The sequence below is a fragment of the Martes martes genome (genome assembly GCF_963455335.1).
Source record: "Martes martes genome assembly, chromosome: 8".
NCBI lineage: Eukaryota > Metazoa > Chordata > Mammalia > Carnivora > Mustelidae > Martes > Martes martes.
Genome location: NC_137895.1, coordinates 102,846,773 through 102,864,202, shown reverse-complemented (window position 1 = coordinate 102,864,202; position 17,430 = coordinate 102,846,773). Strand labels below are relative to the sequence as shown.

Below are 17,430 nucleotides of genomic sequence, written 5' to 3'. Positions count from 1 at the left end.
TTGCACACCTGAAACTAATATAATGTGTTGAATATATTCAGTAATAATACATTTTAAAGATACTGTAACAAACAAATGGGCAGAAGATCGGAACAGACATTTTTTGAAAGAAGACAGATTGCCAACAGGCACAGAAAAAGATGCTCAATATTACTAATTATCAGGAAAAAGCAAATCAAAACCACAATAAAATATCACCTCACACCTGTCAGAATGGCTATTATAAAAAAGGCAAGAAATAACAATGTTGGAGAAGATGTGGAGAAAAAGAAATCCTCATACACCATTGGTGGAAATGTAAATTAGTGCAGCCACTGTGGCAAATGGTATGGGGATTCTTAAAAAAATTAAAAGTAGAACTACCATATGATCCGGCAATTCTACTTCTGGGTATTTATCTGTAGAATACAAAAACACAAATTTGAAAAGCTATATATACCTCTATGTTTATTGCATCTTGTAGCCAAGACCCAGAAACAACCCAAGTGTCCTTTGATGGATAAATGGATAAAGAAGATATAGGCCCTATGTGTGTGTGTGTGTGTATGTGTGTGTGTGTGTTTAATGGAATACTCCTCAGCCATAAAAACGGAGAAAATCTTGCCAGTTGTGACAACTTGAGGGTGTTATGCTAAGTAAAGTACGTCAGATAGAGAAAGACAAATACTGTATGATTTCACTTATGTGTGGAATCTAAAAAAACAAAAACAAATAAAACAAACAAAAAATGCCAAACTCATTCCAGAAAACAGACTGGTGGTGCCCAAAGGGAAACTGGGTTAGGGGTGTGTGAACAGCTGAATTGTGGGGTGATGGGTGGTAACTCGACTTATGGTGATGATTACTTTACAGTATATACAGATATCGAATTACAATGTACACCTGAAACTGATATAGAGGCATACTTGTCTTATTGTGTTTTGCTTTACCATACTTTGCAGATACTGTGTTTTTTACAAAGTGAAGGTGCTTTTACAAAGCACCAAGTGAGTCTAGTAGTGCTGTTTTTCCAATAGCATTTGCTCACTCTGGGTCCCTGTGTCATATTTTGACAGTTCTTACAATATTTCAAACATTTTCCTTATTATTATATTCATTGTAGTGATCTTGACTAGCAGTTATATTTACCAAAAACTCAGATGATGGTTAGCATTTTTAGCAATAAAGCATTTTTTAGTTTAAGTATGTACTTATTTCTAAAGAAATAATGCTACTGTACACTTAATAGACTACAGTATGGTGTAAACATAACTTTTTATATGCACTGGGAAACCAAAGAATTCATCTGACTTTGCTTTATTGCAGTGGTCTGGAACAGAACCCACAATGCCTTTGAGGTCTGCCTGTAAAGTTATACACCAACCTTACCAGACACATGCACAATTCTCTTCAGTAAGCAGTTTCAAGGCCTCATGGGGACGAGCAAGGAGTTAGAAGGCAGGAACTTACCTTTATCAGTAATAACAGTGATAAGTTGATTTCCCATCGGCCTTATTCTTTAGTCTTACTTCTCAATTGATTCAGAACTTAGAGTAAGGGGAAGAGGGATGTTATTTACTGAATCCTGTCAAATCCCCAACACTTGCTAGACAACCAGCTGAGAGAGTAATGACAAGTTTGGAAGGGTATAAGCCTAGATCCTTTACACTAACCTCCTGCCCTCTCAGTACATTCCTGGGATGCCTCCCAGCAGCTCCTTCTCATTCTTAAGGCAATATGCTGTCCTATCCAAGTTTCAGGCTGAGGCCCAGACCTTTATCTGACTCTTTTCCCAAGTCTCTTAGAGGTTTTTCATCCATGCATTCCCACCGCTGTATGCAGAAAAAAGGATCAGATTTGATTTATCACATATCATACACTTATGATAAATCAACATCACATTTCATATATATATATAAAATATATATATATTATATATATATATATACACTTATCCCTCTTTTTCCCCTTTAATATGTCTCTTATTGGGCAAAATCCCATTTTACTTTATCCATTATCTCTGCCAGGAGGCATCTTCAAATTCTCACTATCCTCCTCCTACTCTTCTTATAGCCAACATCCCATGCAGAAAGAAAATAGAACTTAAAACCCTAATTAATCCTTAACAAATCTTCCCAAATTCCTCTGACTCTACCTCCTTACCTTCTCCTGGATTCCTTCGTCATCACCAGCAAAGTACAAAATAGGGACATTGAGTTCAGAGGCGGCGACCCACTGAAGTACGGCTTGGAGTTGCTTGTTCTGAACTGTATCACTTAGGTTCTGATTGCTGACAATCACTTTGGGTGCTGCATACCCTTCAGGGGGCTGTCCTGACATACCTCTCAATTCGTTATGGATAGCTTGATAGGCATTCTGCAGGACAGTCTCTGCTGTCCCTGTGCCCTTGACTGGTAAGCACTCATATAGACTATCTGGGAAGGCTGAAGTTGGCCTGCTTGCATCCCCAGACTTATCATCTCCCAGCTCTGCCAAGGGGGAGTCAAAGGATTTGGCAATAATGAGACATAACTTCATCACTGAGTCCATCAGATGTTCTACCATTTGCCCATTCATGTGGCCATCTAGCTGGCTAGCAACCATCTTGGTCAGCCCAGCGAAGGGACCACCAGCCTCATCACCTTCACTTAATTTGATGGGAGAAGGGGTTACTGGTCTTTCACACTGGTGGCTACATTCTTCCTTAATTGGCTTTTCTGGCACCTTGGGTTCAGAGCTACGGTCACTCTTGAAAATGGTCTCACCAAGTAAATTCCGGATGAAGTTAAAGAAAACACTCATCAGATCCTTCTTTTCTGCTTCCTCTTGGTCACCTCCCGTTTGAGGAGACTTGGGGCTGGACTCATCAGAAACTACAGGGGACTTGTTGGCAGGCAAGTTGGTACTGCCAGCCGCTTCAATGAAGCTCTGTGCATCCATGCTTCCTCCCTGGGCCAGGTGGTATTGAATCAGAAGTAAGGCGGATACGATCAGGTCCTTGGCCCAGGAGTCTGAATCACACATAAAATTCTCAGGTGTCTCTTGGGGATGCACAGGGGGGCTGAGGTTGGAAGTATCCAAAGGATAGTCCAGAGGAATGTCTGGTACAGGCTTGTACTGTTTGTTGGGAGCTGCAAATGTTGCCCTTTGGAAACCTGGAGATTTTCCTTCTTTTTGCTGACTTTTATGCCAAAGTGTCAAGCCCTCTTTGATAATGTGTTCACCCAGAGTTTCGATACAAGACTTCTCCTCAGGTTTGGATGCAGGACAGTACACTTTTTCCCTCAATTTACCTTCAGATTTCATGGCTGCAAAGTTTGCATTTCGGTTTTTAGGGTCACCCATTCCTTTCATGGAGACAAGGGAGTAACTCTCAGACCTGTCCTTAGTTTTCCTGACATTTTCAGGAGGTTTCTTTGCAAACATTACAGTGTATAGCTTACCAAGCATGGCATCCATGATATCTGTGGCCTTCTGGCTTCCGTGAGAGAATAGACTTCTTTTTATAGCTGAGACAAAGTCTGTATCAGTCATGAGGGTCCCTGTGACATTGTGGAGGTTCTTCATGAAGGAGTCAATAAGATCTGAGACGACCTCTTTTGCATGCTTGAGCAGCACCTTCTTTAGCAGAATGGTGGCAATGGTTGTGTCCTTCACGTGGATCCTCAGTGTCTTCATGATGGACACCATCATATCAGATACCACACTATTAGCATAGGTCATGATCCCTTGACTAACGGAAGCTGTAAAGTCATTAGGCCTTTCTTGTCCTGTCAACATCTTTCTCTCCCCAGGTAAGGACCTTCCACCCTCTTTGGCATCACCTGCATTACGAGATTCAAACACCTCCTTGTAGAAGAAAGACTTTTTAGAAGGAGGCTTATCATCTGCACCCTTGCTTTCCTTGGTGCTCTCCTTGATCTTCAGAGTGGTCTTATATTTCAAATTTGGGGGACTCTGTAATAATCCTGAGGCTCTGTCACCAGAGCCTGGAGCCTTATCTGAGGTAGCATTCTTGGAACATGCAGAGACAGTCTCATTCACCAGTTCTGATGCCACCGTACTCAAGCTTTTGTTGGGCGTGGGTTCATCTCCCATGTACAATGACTGGTGGACACATTTGTTTTCAGAGCCATCTATCCTCTCATTGATCTCCTTGCGGGCCATGGCTATGACTAGATTTGTGAGGCGATTAGCATAGAAAGAAACTTCATCTACTGAACTCCCATTACCAAGTTGGACACTGGGGCCCTGGATGGGGTTCTCTCTGTGAGTCATCTCAAAATGCAATCTTCCTGGACTGCCCTTGTTGGTGGCATTGTAATAGTCCACAGAGAAACCCTTGCAGGGGTCTCCTAAGTTGCTCATTTCCCCACCTAAGGAGGATTCTCCAGGTTTGAACTTAACATCTTGGAATCCTGCTGTACTTTTTTCCAGGTCTCTGCGGAGCCAGCTGAGCACTCTGATAGGATCAGTTGAGGCTTCCTTAAAAATAGACAAGGATTCATCCGACTATAACAAAGTAAAGATATGGGACATTCAGGACAACCTCAAAGACTGGTTACAAAAATGGTCACCTTTCTTAAGCCTTAACTGCTGTATCATCACAATAAAAGTAACCAACATTTATTAGGCACTTAGTATGACATATCAGGCACTACTCCAAGTATTTTAAGACTACTATCTCACTTAGCAGTATTCTTTAAAAAAAAAAAAAAAAGATTTTATTTTTTTATTAGAGAGAGAGAGAGAGTGCATGAGTGAGGGGGAGGGGCAGAGGGAGAGGGAGAAGCAGACTCTCCTCAGAGCGGGGCTCCATCTCAGGACCCTGAGACCATGACCTGAGCTGAAGGCAGATGCTTAACTGCCTGAGCCACCCAGATGCCCCTCAGTTAACATTATTCTTACAGTAAACTTAAATGTTAGTGCTCTCATTATCCACATTGTACAAAAGAAGGAACTGAAGAAAGGAGAGATCACTTTAGTTACTTATCTGAGGTTATACAGCTAATCACTGATGGAGCAGGAGTTCCAAACCAGGCAGTCTCACTCTAGAGCCTATGCTCTCAGCCACTACACTATAGTGCTTTTAAAACATACACCCTTAAGGGGCGCCTGGGTGGCTCAGTGGGTTAAGCCTCTGCTTTTGGCTCAGGTCATGATCTTGGGGTCTTGGGATTGAGGCCCACATTGGGCTCTCTGCTCAGCGGGGAGCCTGCTTCTCCCGCTCTCTCTCTGCTTGCCTCTCTCTGCCTACTTGTGATCTCTGTATATCAAATAAAAAAAATAAACAAAATCTTAAAAAAAAATATATATACCCTTAAGATCTGACAGTCATCTGCTATGTAGCAGAGTAAGCATTTGCACTGAATTCAATTTTTCTTATCTTTATATTACTTGCTATTTTCTATGGCTTATCAGTTTTTATTTAGATCTCTTATTAAAACTATAGTTTAAAAAAATTAGAGAATTCAAGGACAATTGTGCATCATTAATCACTTTGCTGGGCTATACAAGCCAGTCTTGATATGTTAAATGGCTTCCAATGAACTATATGATATCACTTAAGTGAACAATCAATTTTTAATTGAGGAGTTAATATCTGTGGACAATTTATTAGTTTTGAATGAATACAGATTCTTTAATGGACACTAGCTGTAATAAGCACATATACATATTTTTAGGTTTATATATTACAATCTATAATTTTCACTTGAGCATAGACTAAAATAAGAATTATGTGTCCTGGGCACCTGGGTGGCTCACTGGGTTAAAGCCTCTGCCTTCAGCTTAGGTCATGATCCTAGGGTCTTGGGATTGAGCCCTGCATTGGGCTCTCTGCTCAGTGGGGAGCCTGCTTCCTCCTCCTCCTCCTCTCTCTCTCTCTGCCTGCCTCTCTGTCTACTTGTGATTTGTCTGTCAAATAAATAAATACTAATAAAAAAATCTTAAAAAAAAAGAATTATGTGTCCTATTTACTATCAAATGTAAAGGAACACTGTAATTATATTAGAGGAATGTCTATCTAGGAAAGACAAGTATTGCCCATCTTTAAAGAATAACTTGGCACTTTAATTATCAAGTGTCACATAAGTTACTATCTACTATTTCTTTCTTTCTTTTTTTTTTTTTTAAGATTTTTTATTTATATGTCAGAGAGAGAGAGAGAGTGAGTGCGCGCACAAGCAGGGGGAATGGTAGAGGCAGAGGGAGACGCAGGCTCCTCCCTGAGCAAGGAACCTGATGTGGGACTCGGTCCTAGTATCCGGGGATCATGACCTGAGCTGAAGGCAGACACTTAACCAACTGAGCCACCCAGGCATCCCTACTAGCTACTATTTCTTACATACTTGTGTTTGCCAGGCACTGTGCTCCCGCTTTACACACATTATTTCACCCAGTCTGAGCCCCACCATGAGTTTACTTTTATATATACATGAAAGTCATTATTTCACCTTCTCTGAAAATGATCTTTTAACAGTTTTGGAAGTCTTTGCCAAGAGGTCCAGCAGATCCACCTAACAGAGGTAAATATTATCTGGAGGGAAGGGTACGAGGTGCATCTTTCCTTTGGCTTCAGAGGTGAATCCAAGGTGGCAATTGAACTTTGCATTCTATTTTTTCAAGATTTTATGTATGTATGTATGTGTGTATGTATGTATTTGAAAGAGAGAGACAGAGATACCAAGAGAAAGCATGAGTGGGAAGGAGAGAGAGAAGCAGACTCCCCGCTGAGCAGGGTGCCCAATGCAGGGCTTGATCCCAGGACCCTAGGATCATGACCTGGACTGAAGGCAGCAGCTTAACTGACTAAGCCACCCAGCCATCCCCATTCTGTTTTTTCTAGTTTTAATTTTTCTCTGTACTAATTTTGCTTTTGATTTGCAATTTGGCTCCTTGATGGCCAATAACCATTAGTGACAGTGGTGATCAAGAATTTGGTTTTACTGTTTAATCATTTGGTGATCTCTTTAATGGATTAATTGTTTATAGAGATCTATTCTCTGTTGGGTAAGAAACAATGGAAAATTTGTGTTGGTAGCTTTTTTTTGCCCATCTCAAGCTCAAAGTAATTAAGAATTTTGTGCCCACTTGGAAGTAGAAGAGTTCTTTGATTTCTGGACAGGTGAGTCTTGTGTTTCTGTTTACTTTTGATGCATGGCTGAAAGCTTATTATTTTTTATGGAGATTTAATTGACATAAAATATTGTATTAGCTTCAGGTACACAATATAATGATTCAATATTTGTATATATTGCAAAATGATCACAATAAGTCTCATTAACATCCCTCACCACACCATAGTTCAAAATTATTTTTTCTTGTAATGAGAACTTTTAAGATCTACTCTCTTTGCAACTTTCAAATATACAATACAGTATTAACAACTATTGTTGCTATGCTGTACATCAAATCCCCAAGACTTATTTATCTTATAGTTTGAAGTTTATACCTTTTGACTCTTTCAACCCATTTAGCTCACTCTCACACCAGCACCCCTGGCAACACCTATTTGTTCTTTGTATCTAGAAGTTTCATTTTTTAAGACTCTAAATGTAAGGAGATCATACAGTATTTGTCTTTCTCTGACTTATTTCACTTAGCTTACACCCTTTAGGTCCATCCATGTTATTGCAAATGGCAAGATTTCCTTCTTTTTATGGTTGGATAATATTCTATTGTGCATATACCACGTTTTCTTTATTCATTCATCCATGGATGGACACTTGGGTTGCTTCCAGGTCTTGGCTATTGTGAATAATGCTACAGTGAACACAGGCTGCAGTCATCACTTTGAAATAGTGATTTTGTTTCCTTCAGATTTGCACTTGGAAGTGGAATTGATGGATCATGAGGTAATTATTGTTAATTTTAATAATTTCCTTATGTGATTGCAATTATAGTAAATGAGAGAATATGCACAAAATTTGTACTCCTATAGTAATGTACATAAGATACTTCTCATATGCAGAACTTCTTTGACATTATCTCTAGGTTTTTCTCTTTATTGATATTTGCTTTTTGTTCATACATTGTTTTCTTGGGTTTCTCCACATGTTTCTTTTTGTTCTTTGAGCATCTTTAAGGCAATTGTTTTATCGTTTATTTCTTTTGTTTTTTAGGAGATTATTTTCATTTTCTTTATTTATTTGAGAGGGGAGAGAACGCACATGCGAGAGAGAGAGAGCGCGCGCGCGCGCATAAGTGGGGGGAGGGGCAGAGGAAGAGGGAGAAGCAGACCCCCTGCTGTGTAGGGAGCCTGACATGGGGCTCAATCTGAGGACCCTGGGACCAGAACCTGAGCTGAAGGCAGATGCTTAACTAATGAGCCAACCAGGTGCCCCAAGTTTTTAGTCTTTGTCTAGTGGATCTGCCGGATCTGCCATCAGGTCTTTTTCAGACATAATTTCTGTTGATCTACTTTTTTCCTTTGAGTGAGCTATACTTTCCTGTTTCTTTGTAAATCTTGTGATTGTTGTTGAAAACTGGACATCTGAATCTAATGGCTGAAAGTTTAGAATTGAGGCTATAAGCTATCAGTATCTGTCATTCATAAAAGCACTAACTGTAAGCAGTAATGTCTTCCTACTTCCACATGATAGCAAGGGTTCTTCTGCTCCAGTACCCTAGTTTGAAGTCAACATGTCTACCTACCATCCTCTTCCTCTTCACCTCTATCTCTGTTAAAGATACTTTATGAAATTTTCTCTGACCTCTTCCCACTTTGATCTGTTCTTTAAATACCTATAGCAATTATGTTCAGAAAAGCTGTTTGGCAAATTATCATGAACTTCTCATATTTGGGGTCTATCGGTTATTTAGAACTTTTCAATTATTTTTATATTTTCACATGTATATTTTTTATTTTCCCAAATTAATAGTAAGGTCTGTGAGGGCAGAAATTTATTTTCTTTCTTTCTTTTTTATTTTTTATTTTTGAAGATTTTATTTATTTATTTGAGAGAAAGTGAGAGACCAAGCAGTGGGGAGGATCAGAGGGAGAGGGAGAAGCAGGCCCCCCGCCACTGAGCAGGGAGCCTGATGCTGGCTCGATTCCAGGACCCTGAGATCATGACCTGACTGGAAGGCAGATGCTCAACCAACTGAGCCACCTAGGCACCCCTCTATCTTTTTTTCTTTTCTTTCTTTTCTTTTTTTTTTTTGCATCTCCTGGAGTGCTTCTTCCTTAATGAAATATCATGACTTTTTTTGTTTATTTGATTTAGTATTGAAATTCATCTATCTTTTGTTTTTCTACATGAAAGAACAGAGGTAAATAAAATATGTAATAAAAGCAGTTTTGTTTGGTACTAACTCTATAGTAACTCATGTAATATATAGTAACTCCTATAATGAATTATTTGTTTCAGGGGTAGACTAAATTTTTTAATATCACATTATTTGCTATGGTTTCCATCTTCTGACTGGACCCTGACTTACAGTGCCTGATACTAAGTACTTAATAAATGTTTATTGAATGATGACAACAGAATGATAACATTACTTAGATGAGAGCTTACAGTTCTGAGAATTTTGAGGCATCCTACATTGCAAAAATAGTTTCTATGAACTTTGTAGACATTTGTTAGAAATCAAATCCCCTTCTATTTGAAATTAATAAAAAATTTACAGCTGTTAATATATAGGTTTTGCATTATATTTCTTCTATGAAATTACCATATATAGGATGTTCCCCCCAAAACAATATGGTGAGAATTTTTTGTTCTAGAGGAGTTCACGTTTTTCCCCAAGAATTTTAAGTGAGTAGTGAGTAACTAAAGAGTAGTGGGTCAGAGAGGTGAGTAGTGGTGGTGAGTATTCCACTTTTTCCTAAATCAGTATTTCTAAAGAAGTTCGACCTTACCATTTTCCAGTCCTGGGGCTGGCTGTCTCCAGGTGAATAGACATCAACTTTGCATACTCCATTTTGGCTCTGTAACCAGTCAACCCTTTCTGACATCTGGAAGTAGAAAAAAATGAGAAAGGGCCATCAAAGGACCAGTTACATGAAATGAGGGAGAAGTAAGACAAATGACTCAGGCATGCCCAACAGGAGCAACGCTTTCAATAGAGACCTGGCCCAAGAGCTACTACAACGCATGAATCTCTAGATCTCTCCATTCTCAGTTTTCAAGTGCATGAAGATTTCTTAAATATTTGTATCTCTAGTACTGAGGCCAGTGCCTGGTATACACTAGAGGTACTTACTACAGATTTGTTCATGAATGAACCTATGTAGCCAAGTCCTGCTCTATGTGTCCTTGCTTGACAACCTTTCCACATCCTGGATTTTCACTAGACACTCAAAACTCAATGTGATCAAAATAGAATTAATTTATATTTTCCCTGCCCATTCTTGTCCCACCAACTTATTATTTTTTGCCCCACCAACTTTTACTTTTAAAGTAGTAGATGTTTCATTTTCATTAATTTCTGGAGCACTAACTTAACTCATATTAGCAGTAACTCTAGTAGTTCCTTCTTAAGAGGAGCTTAATCCCTCCTCCAGATAGCTAAGGGTGGGGGAGATTCTTAGTCTCGATGGTTCAGCCAAACTTCTGGTGCCAGGAGAAAAGAGATGCCACATACACCATTCAGTGGACCTTTGCATGGATGCCTTGCTGTTGTTGATTGTTCCATAACGCTCCCAATACTTTGCTCTATTCCCTAATCTCAGTAATGGCACTGCCGTCTAGCTGGTCTTCCAAACCAGAAAACTGATAATCATTTTAGTTGTCTTCTCCCACCCCAAAGCCTCCCTCTAGCTGCTACCACTTTCTTTTTTCATTTGTTGCCACTTTTCATGAAAGAATTGCTTATACTTGCTTTTTGCTAACCTCAAAATTGAGCGTAACAGACCTTTTTCCTTTGGCCTTAGTCTTGTCCACTTTCCTTAGCATTGCATCTTATTTGAGTCTTTGAAAACATGGCTAATTATAATATTTGTCCACTGATAATCTACAAGAAGCTTTTCTTTGATCTCTTTTTCCATGCCAGACTTCCATTACTAGGCTTCCCCACTGAAGTTCCCTTCTTTCATTATAAACTTTGCTTAACAAGGTGGAATAAAATGGCCAATTTTTCTCAACAAGGTGGAATAAGATGGCCAATTTTTCCTCTTTAATGGAAATGTCTTTTAGAAATGCGTGTGTGTGTGTGTGTGTGTATTCTCATATTTGGATTGAAGAAAATAAAACATTCATTTAAAATTGTTATAGGGGTGCCTGGGTGGCTCAGTCAGTTAAGGGGTTAAGCGCCTGCCTTCAGCTCAGGTCGCATCCAGAGATCCTGGGGTTGACCTCAGCTCCCTGCCTCAGTGGGGAGTCTGCTTCTCCTTCTGCCCCTCTCCCCTGCTTCTGTGCATGCTCTCTCTCAAATAAATAAATAAATAAATCCTAAAATTGTTGTAAGTTGTTTTAAACTGTTACAATAAAGTCCAAAAGCTTATCCTTTTTTTTTTTTACAGTGAAATTAAATTTTATTAAACATTGCTTGAGGGGCGCCTGGGTGGCTCAGTGGGTTAAGCCGCTGCCTTCGGCTCAGGTCATGATCTCAGGGTCCTGGGATCGAGTCCCGCATCGGGCTCTCTGCTCAGCGGGGAGCCTGCTTCCCTCTCTCTCTCTGCGCCTGCCTCTGTCTACTGTGATCTCTCTCTGTCAAATAAATAAATAAATCTTTAAAAAAAAAAAAAAATAAACATTGCTTGAAATAAGTTAAGCATTATGAAGGGTTGAATATCTGGGTTAATTGGAAATGTTTGTTTTAAAGGACTTTGGCCAATGGTGGGGGCTGACATCCTCCCTCAAGATAAAACCAACACAAATCAAATACAGATTATACAAGATTTAAGCTTATTTATAAATGGATTTACTATTTTTCTTATATAGCGTATTACAAGTAATTATTTTAAAAAAAATAAGACCTTTTAAGAGCTACTTGTGCTTTACTCCCACAAAGATTTGTACCTGTTTTCACACCCTAATCACTAACTCAGACTAGGGAGTTTCTCTTACTCTTCCTGGCATTGTAATACAATAGTTTCCTTGGGAACACAGTGGGTTTTCCTCCTTGATTAGAAGTTAGAATCACCCAGGGGCACCTGGGTGGCTCAGTGGGTTAAAGCCTTTGCCTCCGGCTCAGGTGGTGAGCCCAGGGTCCTGGGATCGAGCCCCGCATCGGGCTCTCTGCTCAGCGGGCAGCCTGCTTCCTCCTCTCTCTCTGCCTGCTTCTCTGCCTACTTGTGATCTCTATCTGTCAAATAAATAAATAAAATCTTAAAAAAAAAAAAGAAGTTAGAATCACCCAGAGAACTGTTTAAAGATACTGACTGAGATATTACCTCCCAAAGAACCTTATTTCATTGGTTTTGGGTGGGGAAACTTAGCCACTGAATATCTTAAAAGCATCCTGTGTGATTCTAAAGTACATCTACATAAGAATGAGGATCCCTGGGTCTGGGAATTCTGAGAAAGACTGCCTGGCTCCAGGTTTATTTTTATTTACTCTTTTCTTTAAAAATTTTCTAAGATTTCCTAACATTCTTTGGTATCTTATTTTGATTTTTTTAAAACCATAACAAGGGAGTTCTTAATGTCTCTGAAGTTAAGCCTTTATTGTCTCTCAGCAACTATTATATGCTAATATTCTTATACTTGAGTAAGCACGGTACCATGAACAAAGGAATGGATGTTACTATTACTTGGACAGAGAATGAGAAGACTTAGAAATAGATTGCTCTGAACTGTTGCTAGAACAAGTAAAAGCCAGAAGCTTACCTTTCAATCTCCAGTTGATATTTTATCTTAATGAATTACATCTAATAGAAAATGACAAAATCGATAGAGGCTCCTCACTTATTTAAGCTATCTATTGCAATTAAAAAGCCAGAATGAAAATTAAGTACATAAGGAAGGAAATTATGTGATCACTTACTCTTACTGAGGACAGGTTCTGAGATACAAGGAAAGCTCCTGATTAATTTGTTGTTGTCTTCACTATCCCTAAATTTACCCACCCCTCCTGCCATGAAATATAAGGGATCTGCAATGGAAAGACAAAGATAACAGTGACTAATTTTACATAAGAACCCTATTGCTCTTATTACCAAATAATGATTTTGACTTACTCATTATTTTTCACATGTAGTACACAGGTCATGAGCACAAAATGACATTCAATTTAAAGGCCACATCTTATTCTGGGTGCAGTCTGATGTTCCCAGATGACAAAAAAAAAAAAAAAAAAAAAAAAAAAAATCCATTTTCTGGCCAACACTGTCTGAAATGACTATTGTTATTCTCTACTTTCAAATCAGTGGTATATAGGGTTATTTAACAATGACAAAACTAAAAGTTTTTAACTTCATCTCAAACTTCTTGATTAGGAAGTCAGAAAAGTAGTAGCTAGGATGAAGAATAAGTGTCCTGAATTCATGGATCTCAAAGCACTTTGTAAATATTCTTTTGAGGACTTGAGAGAAATATACATCTTCATGTTGCAAAGAGCATATATAGTTAATGTTAGCTCTAGCTTCCAGATCAAAAATTCTCCCTGTACTTCCTCTTCTGAGACATTTAAATAGAAGACATTAAGGCATTGTACTCTCATATTGGAATATCCATGCACACTCCACCCCCCTGTGATCTCTCTCTAAATCCCACCCTTGCTTGGTAGCTCAGGACAAGCTTACCACGTCTATAAAATATTTTCTAAATATCTAATTGAAAGTGATTGCTCCTCTGCCAAAGTTTCCATCATATTTTGTTTCAACCTTTATATCCCATCTAGTTCTTTAATTGCTCACGTATATTTCATCTTTGTAATTATTTTTTAAGTGAAAAAAAATTAGGTTATGTTAGTCACATACTAACATACTAACTAACATCATTAGTTTTTGATTGTAAGATGGTGTTTTGAGGACAGATGCATTCTCTTACTCATCTCTGGATCCCTCATAGTAACTAGTGTCTTAAAGTTGGTGCTTAATAATTATCCGCTGTAGAGAGAGTCAATTATCATATGGTTTCACTTACTTGTGGAGCATAAGGAATAACATGGAGGACACTGGGAGTTGGAGAGGAGAAGGAGTTGGAGGAAATCGGAGGAGGAGACAAACCATGAGAGACTGTGGACTCTGAGAAACAAACTGACGGTTTTAGAGGGGAGAGGAGTGGGGCGTTGGGTGAGCCTGGTGGTGGGTTTTAAGGAGGGCACATATTGCATGGAGCACCGGGTTTGGTGCATAAACAATGAATTCTGGAACACTGAAAAGAAATAAAACAAAATAAAATGAAAAAAAATTATCTGCTGAAAGAATGAACACAGGAAAACTGCCTATTTCGAATTCCAGATAGTGTAATCTTTTCTTTCTTTCTTAAATAGGAGAATCTGAGAACAACAAAAAATGGTTTGCTCGAGTTTGCTATGGTGGTAAGCCACACATTCAGCTTTCTTGAAGCTTGGTTCCTTTTGGGGATAAGTTCACCCCAGAAACACATTCAAGGTATAAATAATTATCCAATGATTTATTAACAGAACTTCCTATTCCAATAACACCAATAAATCAACAAACTTTTAGTCATATATATCTAACAAAAACTTCTACTTACACGTACTAACGTTTTTATTCTATTTTGTATGTCTTCTGCATTTTTATCTGCATCCATGAATCGTCTTTTAAATTTTAAACTCCCTAAATGTACTGGCTAGTTGTATTTATATGAAGTACTTAAATATCTTTTGATGATAATGATATTCATACTTCTAAATCTATATACATTTCCTATAATGAAATTTGAAAAAGAGGGAAGGAAAATCTAGAGTTTAATGGACCCAATGAACAGATTCATAAAAATCTTAAGCTCAAAGTTGGTGAACAATATCCTGGAGTTAGGGTAGAAAATTAAAAAGATGCTTTGTATTATCTATTAAATTTGATGAGGAAAGAAAGCTAACTCTATACAGCGTATAGATAAATGGACCCTAGAAGCCATTTATTCTAATAACCTTATTTTATAAATTAAGAAACTGAGTCCCAGAAAGGAAATGTTAAAAACACTGGATATATTCCTTTAAATAATACAGCTTTGCAGGTTAACATCCCAGAAGGTATGATATTTTTCTATAGCCAAGAGGGATCCTGTGGCCCATAGAAGGGACAACCCTTAAAAAGTGCCAGCGTGGTTACTGCCTCAGTAATAATCGAGGAGGAATGCAAATCGTGAATGCCAGCCAGAGAGGGCATAACACAGGGATTTGGTTATGGGTCCTGCACTTCAGACCACAGCTCTATCTCGACATTTTTCTCCTATATACATCATAAGCAAGAGACTCCTGTTTATTCAAGGTTCTTAAAGTCACAGAAAAGCCCAAATTACAGGCAACATAAATGAAGCTTTTGCTGGGTTGATACCTATCTCATCATGTTTTAAAGTTTATTCAACCAAGTTTTATTACTAGTTTTAAAAAGGAAGAATATATTCAATTATATCCATTCTCTTTTTCTCTCTCATTCCCTTCTTTTAAGTGCCAGGTACATTGTACACACTCAATAAATTTGGTTATTCTTGACATCAGTTACAATTGATTATTTAAGGATTAGAAGTGTGTGTGTGTGTGTGTCTTTTCCCTTGCAGATACCATTCACTGTTAGCTTCTCTGTGGATCTCCTCCATTTTCACTTTCCCTTAACTTCTTCTCCCGGTGCCCCATAAATACAGATACTTCCTCCACAAGGCTTTATATATATCCTGACTTTTTCATGTTCTCTATTGTCTAGCCAAGGCTTCAGAAATAACAGTAGAGATGATGAAAGTAAATGAGAATCAGGACGCAGGACTCAGAGCTACACTGGTCTGATTTTGTTATTAGAGCACTGGAAGAGAAAAAAAAACAAAAAACAAAAACCACAACTTTTGGAATAGTTACACAATGAAGAGAAGTCAGCAGGTAGTTAAGCTTCCAGACTCATCATCAAATTGGGAAGTGAGGAGTAAGTCCCCTTCGTGATCCCAAAAGGATGGCCAAGGAGATCTGGTTAAATCTGCAATTAAGTTAAAATTTCAGCAGCAAAGATGATTGGTTTAGCTGTTACACTACTGAGGGAGAGGCTCATTTATTTCCAGAAAACCCTGATGTAAAATTTAAACTGTGCGAGAAGGGAGGCTGGGTTGAACATTAAAAGTTAACCATCACTTGTCACTGAATTCTCCTTTTTAAGTACAGAGGCTCAGAAAATGGGCTGTTTTATCAGTCCAGTGGATTTCCTACCTCTGTAGCACTGGAAGAGTGAACCACAGAAGACTCCAGACTATACGTTAAAAGTCAATGAAGATGCTGGGATGTTCTTGCTCAGCTCAAGATCTTGTTTCCTCCTCCAGCTTTCCATGTACCTCCTCCTTGTTGGGACTGAAGAGTGACATCAGAATCACAACTGGTGATATCATTGTCTCTATAGCAACAGTAGTGAGGCTATCAGAAACTGAGTTGTCAAAGGACAAGGGGGATAGGTTAAAATACACTCCATGTCTCTGATGCTTAGTTTGGAAGGACTGGGCTTGCTTTCCCCTAATTAATTTTCTCCTTTAAGTAACTGGGCAGGGAATATGGGGGGGGGGAATTTTGCCATTGGATTGCACTTAAAACAACAGAGTATTATATGTGAACAAATTCAGATGGGTACAGAGAGGGAGAAATAAAAATTCAGCATCAACTAAATTTTTTTGTGCAAAGTCCATGGAATCACTTCATTTTGTGGACCCAGCCTTGACTCTGAGTTATAAGCATCTTACCTTTTGTAAAAACAAACAAACAAACAAACAAGTTTGCAGATATTTTGCCCAAACTGACTATCTCTGGGTTATAATTTATCTTCAATGGTCAGAGACAGTAAATCTAATCCATTCTCTGCAATGCCTCAATCTGAGGAAATGTACTGGAATAAATCACACTTAGAGGCATTTGGCTGACAATTTCTGTCCTTGAGGAGGACTTTATTTTTAGTACATTCTCTTTGGAAATATTACCCTATGAACTTTTAACTAACGATTAAGTATAGGACTAGTACATAGTTTCATGAAACAAAAAGAATCTTGATCAAGGCCACAAGATAAAGATTAAAATTTTTAGCAAATTCAAAAGTGACTGGTTTGTTACAGGCTTCCTTCAACAAGGTTTTTTATCTACTGATGATCTTTTATACTGTCTCAGTTTCTTCATCTTTAAAATAAAGGAATTGGGCTTAGTTATCTCTTAAGATCCCTTCCAGCTCTAACAGTCTAGAATTTTTGAAACTTTGGTGGTATGTAAATACCTGCCTAGGGGGTGGCTCAGTGGGTTAAGCCTCTGCCTTCCGCTGGGGTCATGATCTCAGGGTCCTGGGATCAAGCTCCACTTCGGGCTCTCTGCTCAACAGGGAGCCTGCCTCCCCCTCTCTGCCTGCTGCTCTGCCTA

At 38.6% G+C, this 17,430-nt stretch overlaps 1 protein-coding gene across 4 annotated transcripts in view; it reads right to left on the bottom strand.

Annotated features, from left to right (window-relative positions):
- Positions 1–17,430, bottom strand: part of AKAP3 (A-kinase anchoring protein 3) — a 32,543-nt gene that overhangs the window by 13,314 nt on the left and 1,799 nt on the right. For 2 of the 4 annotated variants that reach the window (XM_080809984.1, XM_080809983.1), the window contains exons 2-4: positions 16,249–16,429; positions 9,845–9,940; positions 2,143–4,491 (exon numbers count right to left, since the gene is read on the bottom strand). In XM_080809984.1, the coding sequence (XP_080666110.1) occupies positions 2,143–4,491; positions 9,845–9,940 (2,445 nt within the window). In that variant the 5' untranslated portion in view covers positions 16,249–16,429. Of the gene's footprint in view, positions 1–2,142; positions 4,492–9,844; positions 9,941–12,912; positions 13,021–13,105; positions 13,189–16,248; positions 16,430–17,430 lie in introns of all 4 variants that reach the window. The other 2 variants (XM_080809982.1, XM_080809985.1) reach the window with 2 other exon arrangements.